Here is a 19599-nt window from a genome sequence, read left to right on the forward strand (position 1 = left end):
ATGCCCTGTATCCCGTTTCTCAAACTGCAGTCGCCCGACTCCTATTTCCGACCAGAGGTCAGAGCGTCACTTTAAACTGATGTGAACTGAATATGACATGTGACCTAGCTGCAACCTAATCATTTCTGTCAGATGAGCATTAAATCTGTTTCTGACAGTAGAAATGTACCTCCATCGCTGAAAAGCTTATAAGTTCCTCTGAGAAGCATCCTTTCTTCCGGGTACGTTTTGGGATGAGACATCCTTCAAAATATGTTGTAAACGACTCCTGGGTCACGGAGGACAGGAGAGGCTGACATAAGAGGAGCTTCTGGTTTCTGAAAAGACTAATTTTGAGTAGAACAGTTTGTCACTTTGTTTAGACTCAAATCTTAAATACCTGCACTAAGACTACCATTTTCTGTCACTTAATATTTTCGTCTTTCTTCTCCAGGTTTGCCTAAACATTGAAGCTTTTTGGAGCGTTTATTCTCCGTGGTCGGAGTGGAGCTCCGGATCCTGGGTGGGATGAGGCTGCTTGAAGAACACAAAAGTGGGCAAAATATATTACAAAACTTTTAAAAAGAAAAAAAAAAAAAAAAAAAAGCATATTTCAAAAGCTTGAATGAATGACCGACCAACACCAATCCAGTCCATCCCAACCTAGATGATGTTGGGGCCCAGCTGATGTCAGCCCAGTCTTGCAGATGGTGCATGTTTCTGATGGCAACACAGGGGTGTTGCTGTCCTGGTCCTTTTCTCCCATGGCCTTTATTTTTCTCATTTTAGTTTTGTCTGCCGTGTGGAAAAGTATTAACGTGTTACAAATATAAATATAATACCTAGAAAACAAGTACACTTCACAGAGTGAATATGAGGGCAGCAAGTATATCTGGAATAATGTGATTACTTTTTGTCTCGATAGAGCAGCACAACGTCTACTTTAACACAAGTATTGTTCATATTTCAGTTAACACTTATGTAAATGTATGGGTAGGGTTTATGGGAATGGGTGCAACTAATATCTACGTAATATCAGACTTTAACACGAGTTTTAGGAGTCAGGTTTGAGCATCTGTGCACAATGTTTTAAAGGGGTTTAGGTGTGTCAATGCGTTACTGAAGGGATCTTCACTTTTGTCTTTTTGTATTATGTTTTATTTTATCTCCTGAACAAGGGATAATATTTAATTACATTTTTTGTTTTTGTTGAAAAATTTTAATTAAAAAAAAAGGGAGGGGTCTTATTTAATAGAACTTTGTATGAAGGTATTTATATAGGAAAAAAGGGGGAAATTTGCTTTCAGGGTGAAAGGAGGGGGAGTTGATATGAGAGTGGCTGTGTTTTGTTCCCCCTCCCCCGTGAATATCACAGGTGTATATACAAAGATACTCGCATATTCACACAGCATGCATGCACACACTTAAAGTCCCTGTGCTCCACCTTTAGGTCAAGCTTTAGATGCAACACCAAGGCCAGCTCATCCTGAAGTTGCAGAAGTTCGTCTGTTTAGCCTTCAAGTCGAACACAAGGTGGCACCATCAGTCTAAAGCTTCTCACATTTCCAAACTATTTTATCTGCAAGCACGGACATTCTGATGCCAACTTCTTAATTTTCTATTATCTGTTTTTGTGTGTTTTGAGGTGAAGCATGACATATTTAAACTAATGACCTGTACTGTTTTTTGCACAGACACTTAAGACTCGATGCTGTTGTGTTTGCTCTTCTGAAGGAGTGAACCTTTCTGCAACTTCAGGTTATGCTTACCAAAATCGCTCCCTTCCACCCCACTTCTGCCCCTTTACTTCCGTCATTCCTGCCTCCTGTATGTTGTGACCTTCTCTGATCAGTCCCAGTACCGTCTTAGTAAGTCCACACCGTGTGATGATGATGTCACCCTTGCGCCCGTCTCTTGTTCCAATAGTGTTCTTAAAAATTTGTATATGGTCTATATTGGCTTGCTGTACTTCTATGTGAAGTCTTGGTGTTTTTAAAAGCATGTTAAAAGGGAATGCAACTGAGGGATTTGATAAAAAAAAAAAAAAAAGAGAAAAGCGCATCTGGGAGGAGGGCTTCACCAGCTTGAGGGTTGTGGGACCATGAATTTGGTCTCTTTTATCACTTTCTGTTCTAATCTTAGTTGTAAATGTTTTGATGTTGATATTTTTTATGCTTTAGCCAGAAAAATATATAAAAAAGGGGTTGAAATGTATGAGATTAAGACTGCCACAACCCTTTTTTTTTTTTTCTAAAATGCACCTGTTGATCCTCACTCACTGATCAATACACACCAATGCAGACGTCTTGACAAATTCCTGTTTCTAACCAGATTTACAACCTCACTGAAGCACACACACGCACGAGTGCCGATTCTCCTTTTGAAGACGACAAAACGTATCTTTGTGTCATTGGTGGAACTTTGCAGCACTGTTGTTACACTGTGTCGTAAAAACTTTTGAGTGTTAGTCTTTGTACCAGCAGAGGGCTTGTTGTGTGTCCCGTGTGTACCACGCCGCTTCACGATAACTCGTGCACCACTTGCACTATCGCTGGAGGTCATCTGAAAGCAGAAACCGCAGTGATGACTGCAGTGAGGTTTCGAATCATCACATATCACGTGCACGTACTGACACAGTCGAGCAGACGTTAAAAAAAACGTAACATGAATCGTACGTGAGCCCTGTCCTCTTGTATCAACTGCCTGTGGTTTTCCGAGTGCTGTGACGTTATCAGACATGCCATGAAAACTGTGCCCCCCCACATCTTTGCACCATGACAACTAAAAAAAAAAACAATACTGAAACTATGTGATGTTTTTTATGGTTCAAAGTACTTCTGTTTGTGCTGTGGGCATCAGCCCAATGTGTGTTGATGCCACCAATCTGACAAAATGTTTTTTTTTTGGTTTTTTTTTTTAACATTTCCACACAATAAAGCTAAAGTTTAAACTGGAAAACTAAGAGTCAAGTCAGGGGTGTACTACGAAGCGAGGGTTCGTTGGGCACTTTGAGCCCAAAGTCGGTTTAACGGCTCTCCTCATCTCCAGATGAGGTTATGCTTGTGGTTTTGGATTTAAATACAAACTTCCTGATGGTATTCCATACAGTAAAATATGTATGCATACTTAAGAATTTAATCTATCCTGACATTTTACATTAAAACTAACCAAAAAAGCTTATTATGATTAATGTTAAATAAACCATACCGATACATCTAAAAATATCGTGGTAGTCTTCATTGTAGTAAAATCAAATCTGAGCAGTTAGGAAACATGCATCAGTTGTTGCAGAAATATGGTCTTAAATTTGGTCCCAATCTGCCCACACTTCTGATGTTCCAATTAGATCACAAAGGAAAATTGCTTAGTCTGGTATTTATCACAGTGAAAATTCAATCAAGTTTCTCCAACTCTAAAGTGACTTCACATTTTTCACTATGTCAGACTGAACCAAATGCGTGCTGATGTGCTTTAGCTGTACGCACAGGCGTCACATTAGAAATAGCTGGCATAACCGAGCAGTTTTTAGTAAACAGCCTATTAGCTTTCTCATCTGCACATTTAACAATTTTCTGCTAGCGCTGCTTTTGCCGTATTAGCAGTGACGGTGTTGCTTTCTACCCAAAATATCCTTTATGTTCTTCAGTCTCTGGAGAAAAAAGTCAAGAAGTTGATAAACTCTGTCGCAGCACCCATTATGTCCGTCAGGATATTTAGGTTTAGTTGAGCCAGCGTACACCAATGTGTTGAACTTCGTAGTACACCCATCTGAGTGGATCTGAAAGAGGAAAAATTTGCCAAAATATTTGGACAGTTGAGTGTTTTTGATGGGTTGTAGCAGGAAAAGCAAGTTTAAACAATTCTCCAGCAGTTCCAACGCGCACTTTTGGGGGCTGAACCATCGTTAATATTATTAGTCACACCTCTGCTTTATGACCTCCATGATCAGCTGTGAACTGACTCGTCTTGTCTTTTCTCTCACTTTTGCCATTCAAATGCAGAGGCGGTCCACCTTGAATAGTTTTGTTTCCCCACTTATTTGAAAATTATCAGGCCTAAAAAGCTGAATCTAACATTTTAAAATACCCGAATTTCAACAGACCAGTTCCAGCAATCAACCAAATACAGAAGCATCATCAGTAATTATTTCTTGTCCAATAGATTTTTCTGAATTAATGCATCTGAAAACACTTAAATTGTGTCAGACTGACGTTGAGCTGCTCACACAAAGATCTACAGTTCAAATACTTTGGCAAATTTCTAATGAACGTTGTTTTAAAACTATAAACTGAAACATGAAGCTCAAATGTCAAAACGTGTGTTGAAAAAGTGTATTAAAAAAAAGTCAACATTATATATGCAGATTTACAAACTGAAGAAATATGCATGTCTACATTCTGCTCTTTTCACTGTTTACTTAATGGAAAAATGGAAATTTATGTTATTTGCATCCTCAAGGTTATTAAATGGCTGTCAGATATCAAAATCAAGTGATGTTATTTTATATTAAAACACATAAAAGATTAGAAAAAGCCTTAGCTTGTATGTGCCCCTTTGAAAGTAAATTCATTGCATTGTAATCTTACAATAAGAAGGGGAAAGATATGTCTCAACTTAATTGGATGCTGAATTTTTGCATGACCACAAACTTACATAAAAAAATAAAAAACTATTTGTTTGGATGAGTCTTCATAGTTTTATTAATAGAGGATGTTTCCCTTGTTGTTGCTGCAGTAAGTCCATATCTGGTGCATCATTTCTAATGATGTTTACCTGAACAAGGTTAGCTGACCCGAAGGCAAGGGAAAAAGTGGATCTCAGTTACCTGCTCCTAAACATGTAGCTTTTGTCATAAGAGTTGGTGGCGGCTGTACTCTAAAACAGGTACGACATATCCAAGTTGACTTCTGGTTATCTGGTTTGACTAAAATCAACGACGGAGAGCTCGCCAAGTGGTGCAACAATTGTGGTTATCGATTCTGTAAGACGACCCAGGATGCATGTGTGTGTTCATGTAAAACAGGTGAAGTTGGCGTCAGATGACCAACCACGAGCCTGTTTAACTAGCAGGCTGAAAATCAACACAAATACCAAAACGGGAAGAACGCTGAGAAAAAGACATGCCATCCATCGATATCCCGGCCATTTCATCAAAGCATGAGCAGATCTGAGGATTTCTGATTGATTTATTAAATTAATGTGCTGCATGTGTGTTCTCCAAGCATGTGAGAAACTTCCAGTCTTAACACTGGCCATTTTAAATGCTCTTTTCACCACAAAGAACAAACAGAAACAGAGGCTCTAAAATACCAAGTCATTTAGGTTTTAAAACATTTTATAAGAACTTACAGACATAATTTGATGCAGTTTGAAACGCTGTATAATAAAAAACTTCAGGAAATTAGTGAGGACTTAAAAAACAATATTGGTTCCAAAGCTTTATAAATCGGCAGAAACAAGCTTTGGTGTATTGAGTCTGTTAAGTTTTAGGCTACATTTGCATTCATTTCTGCTGAGATGTCTCATAGTGAAAAGCAAAGAGTGAAGTTGGTCTTTGACTTTCACTTCACTATGGGTTTGGGGATTCTTGTGATTTGAGTGCCTACAAAGTTATGTTGCAAAACTATAACCATAGCAGGTACAATTAACACTATCAACTATCAAAACAAAAATTAAAATAATGAGGCGACTCGCTCGAAAATGCTTATCAATATTTTACTGACAAACCCTTCTTTTGACTGCCAATCGAGTGGATAAATGTGTTCTGGACTACCAATTCTGGCCAATCCGATCAGATTTCTTCATTCTGAGTGCGTTCACACCTGCATTTAATACTGTAACCTTGTGATCAGATCACCTCGGACACAAGGTAACAACAAATGTTTGTATCAGGACCTTAGATTAGGAGGAATTGTGCTACTGAGGTAGAATTCTTCTTATTCATATCAAATAGACTGCGGCCTGTATCCAAACAACCACATTTTGTATCATCAGAACACAAAATTGATGACTAAAAGCTTTAGCTTTTGTTCAGGTAAGATTCTGCAGTGTCTGCTGATGAGTCTACCTTGAGATGTTGGTACCAGGACTGCTTAGATGGCCTTCATGGTAACCCCTGGAAAAGAAGATTACATTAAGAATTTAAAGGGAAACAAATTGTCCATCCATCCATTTTCTATATCCACTAAATCCGTCGATCATCAGGTGAGAGGCGGGGTACACCCTGGACAGGTCGCCAGTCCATCACAGGGCCACACAGAAACAAACGACCACACACACGCTCACTCCTAAGGACAATTTGAGAGACACCAACTAACTTAACATGCATGTTTTTGGATGGTGGGAGGAAGCCAGAGTACCCAGAGAAAGGAAACCAATTGTGATATTAAAAAAAAAAACAAAAAAAAAAACAGGCAATCTGTAGACAATTTGGACAAACTCATAGAAAAGGTTTGGTCACGAATTCAAGTGGAAACATTCAAATACTGGTTTTGTCGTTAAATATTGAGAAAATAAACTAATAAGCTATTTTGAACATTGCATTTTGGGTAAAAATGTTGCAATGATTTGATTAAACCTGACCTGTGCAAGCAACTTGCCTCAAAACAAAATCCCATTTAAAATAAGTAAAAACGATATCTTGCATTGTTTGTGTATTGTTTGTTCAACGTGTAGTAATAATAGTCACCTCTAGGGGCCGCCAAAACACCCATATTCACTTTCATCAGTCCTTATTTTATGCAACATACAGTTTATATTCAGTCGTCAAGTAAATAAGGGGCAGCCTTTTTTTAAATTTAAATCTGGGTTTGTATTTCTCCACTGTAGCACTCTATTGGGCTTTTTTAAGATAAAAGATTGGTTGCAGATCATTAAAACAGGAGAAGTGCTAAGTTGCGGGCAGACCACACAAAACTATTATGTAATCAACATTTTTGGATTTAGAAATAAATTTGAAACAACCCAGCTGTGTGTTTTCTTACCTCCGATCCATACGGGTGCCATTCCTCTTCCGTCACCATGGGGACAAGGTGTTTTCCACATGTTACTGTAATCATTCTAGCAAACATGAGGCTGTCCCCACCTCAGGCAGCCACGATACTCGTCAGTCTTAAGTGAAAACACCTGTGTGAAATTTTGATTACACTCTGTTCAAAGACGTATTCGCAGAGTTTGACCTTTTCAGCCTGAAAAAGTTATTGAAATCACACCCAAAATAATGCAACTGTACTACATGTTCAATCAAAACCTGCTGGATTTTACACACTTAAATCCGTGCTGCTGATGTGTAATCTTGCCAAGTACAAGCCAAAGACATATGGCCAAAACGTGCTACTTGCCCGTTTAAACTGTTTAACTCATGGTTACATGTGGAACTTAAAAATTACTTCTGTTATTTCCCCAGTGAATTTTCTCCCTCCATCTCCCCAAGCTCATTTATTTTTATGTCACAGGAAATCACAATCTCAGGTAAAGAACAATTAGCTTTCTCCATGAACTGTAATGTTTGAGCAAATGTGCTTACTTCCCAATAATAAATGACAATTTAGTACCTCAAACTGTGTGCCAGTTCTAAGCTGAACATAAGAAACACTGTCAGATGTTCCTAAAACTAACTGTTTGTATGTTCAAAATAAATGAGAAACACACCGTCGACTTGATGAATTTTAATGACATCAAATGGTCTCATGTAAAAGTGGAAAAGGAGGAAAAACACTGGGTCTCATCACCATAATGTTCAACACAACAACAGAAATCTGCACACATTCTGTATGTAGCGGGCAGGTCACAGGTCACCTATACTCCAGTCAGAATTATAAACAGCAACTAATAGAGTGCTTTGTCAGGAGCAGATACACAATACTGCAGGTGTGCTTTAACTATTACTTTTTACAGATCAGAGCAGGATAGGAAGCAATAAATGAGATGATTCAGTACCATTTAGCTAATTATATATGATGAAGTGGGATTTCTGTGTAAATGAACAGTGTGAGGTCTGTCTCAGTGTTTCTGTGATGACATAAACCATTGCTGACCACTGCCTTATAGGTGACCTGGAACACTCCCATGATCAGTCTCTCTCAGATCACACAACCTTAGCTCATGACTGGCAGGCGGTAGACGCCAATCATCGAGCTGTCATGGCTTTATGTCCAAGTGCATCCAGTATTCCTGGCTATCAAATTCCCAGAAAACGCCATCCTCTTTGATTGGATAAAGGAAGTGGGACGATTAGCTGATTGATTGGTCCATGCAGATTGTGATTCTTCAGTCTCATACAGTAGCCAGAAAGGTTTTGTGCTGACATGCTTTATGTTCTCTTTGCTTGTGCACTCTGCCCATTAAATCGTTTTTTATAAACATGCCGTTGAGCAGAAGAAGGTCCTTCGAACGTGCTGCAAAGATGATCTGACCAAGTCTCCTCAATCCGATTTAAGATTGCCTTGTGGGCTGCTGTGTGAACATTGGCACTTGAATCTTAGTCCACAGAGACTAGTGCACCGTTTGCAGTCTGCCACACTGAATCACATGTGGCAGTGTAATCTGCCACTGTATCTTTAAGGGTAAAGGAAAAACTGTCAATGCAACATATTCTAGTATTTCTATGTTGTTTCCTTGATTCAAGGAAAAAGAACGAAACAGAAAAGGAAGCCACTTTTCTTCGCTGAAGTGTCCTGGGTTTAATGAAAAGGTTGAAACTGGAACATACAATCTTTTCTCACTGTAGACGGTCTCAGCAGATAAGCTCTACTCAGCTTCAAGGCCACCTTTCTCTCTGAGTCCCACGCAAGCAAAGAGGAAAAGAAAAGAATAAGAAAAGAAAGAAGAGAGGTCAGAAAAAAACAAGAAATTTGAACAAAAGGGTCAACTAAAGAGAGAGGGAGGTTGAAACTCAGAAACTGTATCAGTAAAGACAGCGTGTAACAGGAGACAAGGGAAAGCAGCAGCCTGGACACACATGCAAGGGGGAAGGATTTCATTGCTACACCAAAGCCATGCAGCAGTGACAAGCAACCTGACAACAGAAAAGGGCATCCAGTCACATGTATGATACACCCAGCAGCACAGGACACATCATGGAGGAGAGCCACAGAGCTTCTCTTCTTGTGGAAGTCAGGGAAAAACAAAACAGGCAACTTGGTAAAACGGTCCATGTGCCATGCAGACCTGGTTCCCTTCAGGATCTGTGAGCAGGCGTTTGGCACCACAGGGACAGTGGGGGACGAGGGGGGAAGCTTGCGGGTAACAGCTGAGAGAAGCAGGGGAAGCAAGTGCACAGCAGGATGGAAGACATCTGTTACACCACGTTTTATGTTCCCATGGAGACCAGACTGACCCAAACCCCCTCCCACCCACTTTTCCTCCCGCTCGAGCAGCGCTCACTCACCACGCGCTCGCAGCATGGTAGCAGACAGACGAGGGTGGGAGGGGCAGGGTTTAGCAGCTTTGCTGCGACTCCCCACTCCTGCTTTTAGACTTTCTGCCCTCCACATCTGTAGGAAAAAGGCAATGTTTATATTACATCTGCAGAGTGGCAAAAACACTATCATTAGCTTTATACCTGCATATAGAGCACATACAGCATATACAGTAAAGCAAGTTAAAAACAGTATCTACAGGGTACAAAAGCAGAAATAAATAAGGATATAGATGCAGACTATTTTACTAGGTTTGGCACAAAAGGCAGTGCTCGTCTTTGATTATAACTTAATGATGTCAATAGTCTGTACAAAATGTCAGTCAAAAGGACAGTCAAATATTATCCATTGTCCAGCTGTGCATCAGGAGGAGTCAACAGAACTTTACAATTACAAAAAGAAATGATGTTAGCTTCACTGACAAAACAATCTGAAACAGTTCTCAACTTCCAAAATCCATCTGAAATGTCAATTACCACCGAAACTTAAAAATCACCACGTTCATGCTGTATTCTACCACCATCACAGTCAACTTTCATTTATCCCAGTAAAAAAAAAAAAAAAAAAACATCCAGTGATTGTTTTGGTAATGAAGCTTCACCATTTTGTGACCAGTCCCAGAGGTCAGTGGATATCAACACGTCTATAACCCATCATGCACCCAGCAAATGCTCGTTTTTCATGTATATGTACACAAAAGAAAAACCAGAAAAGATATAAAATGCACAAAATCAAACAACGCACATGCGAATTGAAAAACAAAATGAAGATACAAATGATAGCCATTTTGATCATAGAGATCAAAATTAGTGTTTCAGGTCAGACAGACAAAACAAAGTCATGCAGTAGTGAACAATGCAACTGAGTTAACAGGGAAAAGCCCTTTCACATCAAAACACAATAAAAAACAAAGTGGGAAGTCAGTCTATTATCTGACTTCAATGTGACAAAATTACTTTTGTAATGCCACTGTGACAGCAAACTGCTGATTTTTAAGGATCCTGGTGACAAAGTCATGTTAAATTTCAAATTCAAGGTTGAGACAAAAACGACGAGGAGATTGATGTTAAGGCCCAAAACAGCTAATAAAAGCATAGTGTTAGACAGTGAAACAGTTTGATGAGGAAACGATAATCTGGCAAAAGTTCATCAAAATCCCAATTCAAAGAACAGAAAAAGAAAAAATATGAGTCTATCCAGCACCATGGAAAACAGAAAATGACCCAAATACACCACACAGATAGTGCTCTGATTAATACATGCAGGGGAGATTTGTTCCTCATCCATTCCTTCACGCTCCCCTTTTTTGGTCAAGTCACAATCACACACAGCCGTACTCGTACCACAGAGACTGGCTGTCCTCTGGGTTCAGTGACTGGTCTGATTCATTCAGACTGTTGGGATCAACACCCTCTTTGTACTCTTTCAGACCTGCTGAACTGGATTTCATCTGGTCATTGGACGGGCTGTGAGAATTTTGGTTTGGACTGTGGTTGGAAACAGGGGGTTGGGTTTTATTTGTAACAGGAGGCCCACTGATGTTGCTAACTAGGGTGGGGTTTAAAGATAAAAAAGGGAGGTTGTTGCCTGCTGACTCACTAAAGATGGAGTCCATGAACACTGACTCTACAGTGAAGGAGGGGCCAAGGAGAGACTCTAGGGTGGAGAGGTCAGGGTCCTCCAAGGTATGGCAGGGTAAGCTGAGGGACTTGGGCATAGGTGAGGTGGTGGTAAGGGTTCCCTTTGGGTGGGTGCTGTTGGGGTGGTACTCACTAGGTGTTGGCTGAGAGCGTGCTCCAGCCGTGGGGGAAGCAAGGTGAGGAGAAGCATCTACAGAAACAGGTTGTCGGTGGTCTTTAGACAGCATGTCGTGGATGCTGGTGCGCCGCGTGGTACCCTCAGCGGTGGAGATGACGCTGCTGGCACGAGGCAGTGTGGAGGAGGCCGAGTTCAGTCGTTCCGAGACAGACGTAGCTTTGCCCTGCGAGGACAGGCTGGAGCGGACCGGGGCTGAGCCTTTCACGCGGGTGCTCTCAGCCTTTCGCAGGGTCGGGCGGCCAGGTTGTCCTAAAGACCTCGGTGGCCGGTCGCTGCCGAGTGGTGCGGCTCTCCCACTGGATGAGCGCAAGATGCCCCGGCCCTTGGTGAAGGTGCGCTCCTTCTGCTCAGAGCAGGTGGAGAGGCGAGGAGAATCTACAGTGAGGTTCTCCTGACTGCCAGACTGCAGGAGACAGAGCAAATAAACAATATCAAGAACAGATGTAAAACCGCTGCACAATCCTTTGTATAATCCTGAGTATTACATTATGAATCTTTTCATATTCAATACTCCAGTCTGGAAAAATCAATGAGTGATTACTAAAGTAACTAAACTTCTGTCAGTGTTTAGATGTTTTTGTGCTCATCTCCATAATATGATTCAATCTAAGGAAAAACACGACATAATTAGTTTCCATGCCCTCACCTCCGCAGGATCAATTCCCTCATCTAGGAACTGCTGCAGGGAAAGCACCTCACTGGGGGACCCAGATGTCTTCCTGATTTGTGTCTGGGTGGGGATCCCGGCAGTGCTGCATGGCTCCAGGGACCTGCGCAGCTGCAGGGGGCTCTGGTGTGAGGAGCGTGAGGAGGTGGGCTGCTGGACGGGGCTGCTGCCACTGCTGGACCACACTTCCTGGTCCAGACTCAGGCTGAACTCTCCGCTGCTCTCACTGTGGGGCCTGCTGAGGCTGCCGTTCAGTGTGCCTGTGGGAGTGGGGGGGCAGAGATTAGATGATGGCGAAAGAAATCTTTGGTCTTTATTATTAAAAGTTACTGAAATGTTTTACAGCTCACTACTCAAGTAAAACACTGTACATCCATCACATAATTCATGTGTGTAGTGTTTTTCATGTTAAGATGAAGTAAACGTGCACCTGTCCACCTTGGATTTGCAAAATAAATCTATTTTAGAGCCAATAAATAAATTTAAACTTATTTTTCCCCACAAAGGAGAGAAAATAGCAACCCTTAACTTCTATATCAGAAGCCAACTTGATCAAACCACATTACAGAAGGTTTGAGTGGAGACATGAAAGAAGTTGCAGTTAGTGGACAGGACTAGAGGTGGAGGATAAGGGAGGAGCATACCTTTGCCCTCCAGAGGAGAAGTGAGATGCGAGTTATTGTTACTATTGCTACTGGTGGTCCTGTTGCTATGGAGACTGGAGGGTCTGGAGGCTGGGTAAGACGAACACACGTTCACAGTTAGGATTTATACAGCTTACATCTATCCACACCGACATGCACAAACACAAGCAGAAAGGTGCACGTTAACAGTCTGACAGAGCGTCTCCTGCTGGGGCAGCAGATGGCACATGCCAGGCTGAGGGACAGGAAAGGTGGCTCAGAGCCAGGCTGCCACACCAATATGGCCATCTAATAAACAAAGAGACTACTGATTGGGAGGGCACAAACACCTAAGTACAAGAACCACACCACTTGAAGGAGAATGGGGGAAACTGATCAAGATGGTACTGAAAAACAAGGAACAACAAAGTGCAAGTCTGTTAGTATAAAGGACTTTAAGGGGAATTGAGAAGGAGTGTAAAAAAGGGGAAGAAGTGACTTTGCTTTTTTTCCATTTTCACAGCAATAGTTTCAACTGCACACCAGTGACCGTGAAATAATTTTAAACTTGCCATCAGAACATGCGTTACACCAAATTAACATTTGAAAGGCAACCCTTACACATGTTACAGGTGCAATGTCAAGGAAACCAACGCCCAAAGTGATTATCATTGCACAATAATTGTCACTTACTACAGATGCTACAGGGCACTCTGCACATAGTGCTCAGCTCAACAGGAGAAGGACACAAAGCAAGTGCACTGCCATACCCCTGTAGGCCTGATAAGACACACGCACACGCACACACACACACACACACACACACACACCCACACACACAATGCAACACACCCAACATGGTGACATATGACACTTTTAAGGGGCATCACACTTCTAATAACTGCTGCTGAGAGTGTGAAAGAAACAAATTTCAATATCTCTAAATGCCTGCAAACAAAACAAAAGAGAAGCAGCCATAAAAGTTGCTTGACGAATCAATAGGTATCTCAGACTACCATTACAGCAACCTAATAAGTGATACATTAGGAGTAATGGCCTGCGTGTGAGTGAGCCTGAATGTCCACTTCCCTTCAGCCATTACGCAGATGACCTGGGAAATGAGTCTCACAGCGGTATGTTTTATTTTATAAGTGAATTCTGGGAAGTCATTTGCTAAGTTGAATCCAGACTGGGCAGAATAACAGTGTCCTGTAGAATCAGCTGAATGGAAAGCAGCTGAATTTTTACTAAAAGCTCAAATTTAAGAGGAAAAACTAATGCCAATAGGGAGTAAATATTGCTTAATGTGTGTCAGTAGTTTCGTGGCTGTTAAACAACTGGGTCACCCACATTGGAGAAGCGTACAACTGATGAATTACTGCCTGGCTGCAGATTAACTGTCCCGGATAACATCCTAAAGCCTGAATTAGAGTCAATCCTACGTTCAGTGGAGACTGACATTTGTCTCTCAGCTGAATTTGCTTCTGATCGGTAGATTAATTCAAGTGCAATAAGGCAGCTCAAAGATTAGCACTGCAACTGCTGAGAACATGACCTGCTTTTTTGGGGTCGATTCAGGCTTCTCATTCGTCATTTTCTTGACAGTGCTGAGATGCTGTTGCAACTACACACCCTCCTTTTCATTTGACTTGCATACAGTTTGATGACGTCATGTCAAGTCTTACCTTGACTCTTGGGTTCATCTGAGGAGGCAGCAACATCCTCACAGGAGGTGTTGTCTGTGGAGATACAGAGTGATGCCACAGCTGCTTGAATTTACTCTGAGCCAAATGGATTTCATCACTTTCACCACATGCTCAATCAAATCAACAGAAATTAATCAAGAAAATGAAGAAATCATAAATCCTGCTTCTTTACCTTTGACCTTAAGTCGTTGCTTAGCTCTGCTGTGCCCTGCAGTGGGCAGCGTCAAGGCGGTACAATCGATGGCGTTGGTGGAAAAGGCAAGCTCCTTCATGCGCTGCCCACTTCGTTTGCTGGTGCCGGTCATACCACTGTCTCCAGCTTCAGGACCGTCCAGATTGTCTGTGCTGCTCGTCCATTGAGCCCCAGAAACGCCTGCCACGGCCATGGTTTGCAGCAGGTCATTCATGGCTGAAGCGACGGAAATAACAACTAAAATTAGATCTTTTATCACATTCTCTTATCTAACCTTGAGTCAGGGCTGAGTATTTTTAGTCAAATCATCCTAAAGAATCCTGTTTTCAAGGACGTTTTGTATACCTTAGACATTAAAGCAGGGGGGTAGAAAATGGCTCAGATGAACGATATCATAAGCAATGGTATTTTTGAAAAAAAAATTCTGTCTTTTTAAACCTGGAACTTACCCCCCCTTATCCATTTGGATCTAAATTATCAATAAAGGCAAACAAATCTGGAACTGATCCGATAGTGTATGAGAAGAATTTAAGAGGCACCAAAGAAACTACTGCAGTGTAATCCTGCTGGACATTTATAGGTCATTAGCCAGCAAGTAAAATAAGCTTTAATGGTCTCTGACAGACTCAGGATAAACACAGAAATTAGCTGTCTGTAATTGGCCAATTCTTTTCCTAGAATTAGCACTGTGACACAGACAATCTTCTCTTGGTGGCTGGTTAACGTGGTCTCACTTAATATTGTCTCATTCCAAATATTTCCATTTCTATTAATTATTTCAACTAAAAAGTACAGGTTTAAAAATACCAGTATCTTTTCTTCTTTAAAGCAATAAAACTATTTATAAAAAGGGTTCTCAAATGATGATTGCAGGATCAAGGCTCAACTTTACCATACAAGTTTGGAAAGATGGCAATGAGTTGCCATTTTTGATGAGATCTTGAGCAAAATCATAACAAAGTCAATCTCAATCTTATAACAATAAATAAAAAAAAACATTTTGACACATGCAGGCATACTGCTGTAAAAACAATGTCAAACAAAGTGCACAAAGACGGCAGCAGCATGGCTGGCCATCCTGGCTTCTTAAATACACACTTTTGGGCATCACTGACTGTCTTTATGCACTTTTCACATTGAGCCATGTGTGACGGCAGAGAAGCATGAAGGCATGCAGAGCTGCTCTGGGTGGCAGCGGTACACAACAGATCAGAGCGAGGCAAGTCCATGTCAGCAGAATAAGATCTGAAATGCAGCACGCTGACGGAGCAAGAGAGTGAGACAGAGAGAAAGAAAGAACAGAGGCTCCATTTCAAATCCTTCATGGTGAGTGGAGCGTTGATTAAGCGGTTGATGATTCTTTTTTGTCATGCTGTAATCAAAGATGGAAGCAAAGACACCACAGGCGCATGAAAGGCCAATCCACAAGCTCTCCCACTGTCTCACCTGAACAGTCCACCTCACACACAAACAGCCTTTCATCCAGAATACACAAAATGAAACCACAAAGCACAAGAAAAAGCTGCCCGATTAAGTCATTCACATAGTGACCAATAAGCTGTGGTCGATAGATGCATGACACCACAAGAAAGGCACCTACAGAAAGAGGAAATCTTGACTATCATAACAGATTTAAGTCCTAAGACTTTCAATTTTATTAGTGAAGTTCGTGTTATTAATTTATCTGTGATAAGTGAGAACAAAGTGACACTACGATGGTGAAAGCTTAAAGATATTCTACAGGAGAAAATGGAGGCAGAAGACATACAGCGGAGGAAGTGACGGAAGCGTGGTGACAACTAGGAACGAGTTAAGGACAAGTCACTGATGCAATCAGATGCAGTGGGGGGGTAGAAACTATTACAAATGTTTAACTTGGTCAGGTTTATGCAGAAAACTGAAAGATATCAGATACTAGTACCAAACCACAATACACTACAACTTAAATCCCAAATAGAGCTGCTGTGACAGAAACTTGAACTGCCACACTCCCACCACCCTGACATCAGTGACTGCTCCTTCTTTGTTTCTCCTAGTATGAAAATAAGTGGGAGCGGAGGTCTAGTGTGGCGACTAACGAAGGTCTTACACATGGAGCGCCGGTAGATGGCCTTGGCTTTGTCTTTGTCCTTGGATCTGTTCCTCATGAAAGGCAACCTTTTTATAGCTGTCAGAGTGCAGCCGTAGACAGACAGACAGACAGAAGAGGTAGAGTGACAGAACAAGCCCGAGGGAGGTGGAGGAGAAGAAAACAAAGGGAAAAGAAGGGCATAACAGACGGGTGTGGTTAATGTTAACACAATTGGAGCCAGGGGAGAGATAAACTGAGCGAAAAACTGAGCCTGTAGACACTCAGATGACCAACAGACAACAATGCTAAAGACAACTATCTGTCAAGTGTTGTTTCTTTCAATCTTTACAAAAACTCGTATGAAAAATATATTAGCAAAGTTGAAGCTGGAAAAAAAAAAAACGTGTCAATAAATGATCACTTAGTGAGTGTTTCTTTTTTCTAAATTAAACAATTTAGCTAAAATACATTTGTTTGGGATTTGCTGGAATACTTCTTACGAACTTTAAAAAAAGAATTACTGAAAAATACTTTAAGGGGCAGACTTCTACATAGAAAAAAACAATGGAAACAAATGAACATGCTATGCAAATACACCCTCACACACCTTCTATGACCTTCACTCAGCCCATACATTCTCGGGTTAATGGTCTTGACCTTTAACTACATTACAAAGTGATTTCAAAGCATTACATTCTACACACAACACAAGTGTTGACACATGACCACCTAAATGAGACACAGAGGACGATGAGTATTAAAGGGTGCAATCAGGACAGTCAACCAGGTGAGGTTAACAGCTTCATGGACTGCAGTGTTCCCAAAACCCACGAAGAATAAGAACCGGTTTTACTTTGAGGAAACGTCCCTCATGCACCTGTAAAACATATCAATGTGGTGCTTAAAACCGGTCTTCTTTTTCATAAACAACTGAATGGAAATTAAAATAATCATTTTGTACTTCCATGGAAACCGACTTGCGTCTTGATTCTACGCAGTAGTTCATATTTCATCTTGAAGCACACATATCCAAATGAAGAAGAAGAGGAAATAAACCTATTGCTTATTATCCTGACCTGTGTTGTGATTAATGGAAATGAGCGACAATGCATTGCACCATTTAATATCTATGATGCTATGATAAAGCATGTCTCTGTCGTACTTACAGGTGAACTGTACAGATAAGCAGCTAGAGCTTAAACATGTTGGAAGAGGATGAAAAGTTGCTATTTTTCCATATTTGACCCACATGATGTGCACTTGATTCACCTTAAAATCCCTCGAACAAATACTGTTTGGCATGATGGACAGCTAAAAAAGGTCAAGGTCAAGGAAGCAGAACCAGACCATTTCTTCCACAAGTTATTGTAAAATGAGCCGTGTATGACCCGTAATTCAACAGCCAGTTTAGCTGTGGATTACAGAAATTTTAAAACTTGACATCAGTTACGTTTATGTCAAAAGAGCCTCACAGTTTTACTATAGTTGGTCGAACAGTAAAAGATAAACATCTCAAAAAGAACCATCTGTGCCATGAAGCATTAACTGAATTAGGGAGTTCAAATGGTAGAAAATGGTATTTTGTTGTAGGTGTTCATACACATGAATGAAAAAGGTTTAATTATGAGAGTAAGCTCAGAGTTGCAGTTTCTACAACTAATTATTTGGGAAACAAGAAGTTCTTTGTAATAAAATTAGATGCCTCATATTTGTCATGTTAACCATAAAATGATGTTGCAGAACTCAAGTGCGCTCCATGTGGTTTGAAAAAGGAAAAGTGTTTGTTTCATTTAATCAGGTCTGAGGGGGAGAAATCAACTGTGAGTCAGTTGCGCTGTGCAGTTCAACTGTAACCTCTATGACAGTAGAGTGACACAGACAATGGACTCACGAAAACATGCCCCGAAAGACATGACAGTTGGATCAAAAGCCCAGCCCCCCCTCCCCATCCGCAGCATACCATTGGAGGAACCCTGCATTTGGGCATGGGACTGCTGCCCTCTCCTCCCTTTGCAGAGAGAGATAAAGAAGCAAAGGAGCAGTTAAGGAAGTAAAAACCCATTTAAACACTCAGGTATACTATACAAACCCACACACACTAGGAAGCAGTTTGTTCCTGATCATCTCAAGATGGTATTATTGTTTGTCAGGGATGTTCATAATGAACCTGATTTAGTATAAAAACAGTATCGCATCGTCCCTTTACTAACTGCACATTTCTCTGAATATTGGGTCCACCTCTGTATTTTGATGTGTTTTCTTTGTACTCACTTCCGCTTCTCTTTTGTGTGAGTGTGTCATCCAGTGAGTTGGAACCAGAGCCAATAGATGAGCTGTCCTGGCTGTCCTGGGGAAACATCAGAAAAGCGTCTCCATACTCCGAACGAGACGGAGTTAGAGTGAGAGAACGCATCCTCTCCCGGCTCTTTGGCTTGATCAGCTTCTTCATCTTCAGAGTGATCCAGTTACCACGCCTACAAAGAAAAAAAGAGCGAGACTAAGTTTTTTTTCAATGCGTTTACTCCAGGCAAAGACTATTTTCCTTCATGTTAAAGAAGTATTGCAACTGCAACTGTACTTGCAAACTATACATATTTGATAAATCTCTTCCTGGGGCTGCTTTTTATTTCCATTCCCATTCTCAGACAACAAATAAACAGTTTTAATAATACGCCAATTCTACCGAGAGCCGTGGATGCCGCACCTCTCAAGGGCATGGCTAAAGAAAAAAAATGCTGCTTTTTACCTCCGTGGAGGTGAAGGGTCATAAAATTTATACTGGTCCATGATTTTCTCCTCCAGCTTCTCCTTCTGTCTCCTCAGCTCATTCAGCTTGTCTCTAAAAGTTGCACAAAAAAAGAAAAAACATTTAAAAGACAACATTACATCATCACATCAAAGAAAACATATTCATCGTCATAGGCTTACATGTATTGTCTTTGTTCCACGTGAAACAGGTCCTTGCTTTCCATCGTCTGCTCCAGAAGCGTGCGATTCTGTAGCATCAGGGTTTGGATCTGGTCCAACAGGTGACGGTTCTCCTCCTCCAAATTTCCTTTCAGCTGGCTCAACAGCTAACCCGCACAAATAGAGATATATGAAGGAGAGGCTCAGACACCCAGC

General features: G+C 41.1%; 2 protein-coding genes across 19 annotated transcripts in view; one reads left to right on the plus strand and one right to left on the minus strand.

The window, feature by feature from the left end:
• The window catches only part of camk2g2 (calcium/calmodulin-dependent protein kinase (CaM kinase) II gamma 2), a 64114-nt gene extending 59461 nt beyond the window's left edge, over positions 1-4653 (plus strand). For all 14 annotated transcript variants that reach the window (XM_072390678.1, XM_072390679.1, XM_072390672.1 and 11 more), the window contains one exon: positions 434-4653. The gene's annotated coding sequence lies outside the window, so the exon portion shown is untranslated. The remainder of the gene's footprint in view (positions 1-433) is intronic.
• Positions 4654-7631: 2978 nt separating this feature from the next.
• Positions 7632-19599, minus strand: part of ccdc88ab (coiled-coil domain containing 88Ab) — a 57802-nt gene continuing 45834 nt past the window's right edge. The window contains exons 27-39 of one of the 5 annotated variants that reach the window (XR_011917007.1): positions 19405-19550; positions 19223-19315; positions 18748-18950; positions 18437-18484; positions 16495-16572; positions 14385-14621; positions 14192-14245; positions 13200-13286; positions 12528-12617; positions 11863-12143; positions 11172-11619; positions 9368-9473; positions 7632-8755 (exon numbers count right to left, since the gene is read on the minus strand). Coding sequence is in view for 4 of the 5 variants with exons in the window: in XM_072390663.1 (XP_072246764.1) it covers positions 10720-11619; positions 11863-12143; positions 12528-12617; positions 13200-13286; positions 14192-14245; positions 14385-14621; positions 16495-16572; positions 18437-18484; positions 18748-18950; positions 19223-19315; positions 19405-19550 (2217 nt within the window). In the remaining variant the exon portion in view is untranslated. Of the gene's footprint in view, positions 8756-9367; positions 11620-11862; positions 12144-12527; positions 12618-13199; positions 13287-14191; positions 14246-14384; positions 14622-16494; positions 16573-18436; positions 18485-18747; positions 18951-19222; positions 19316-19404; positions 19551-19599 lie in introns of those variants that run through there. The other 4 variants (XM_072390663.1, XM_072390664.1, XM_072390665.1 and 1 more) reach the window with 4 other exon arrangements.

The sequence above is a fragment of the Leuresthes tenuis genome, unplaced genomic scaffold (genome assembly GCF_036924035.1).
Source record: "Leuresthes tenuis unplaced genomic scaffold, fLeuTen1.0.hap1 SCAF_8, whole genome shotgun sequence".
Classification (NCBI taxonomy): Eukaryota; Metazoa; Chordata; class Actinopteri; order Atheriniformes; family Atherinopsidae; genus Leuresthes; species Leuresthes tenuis.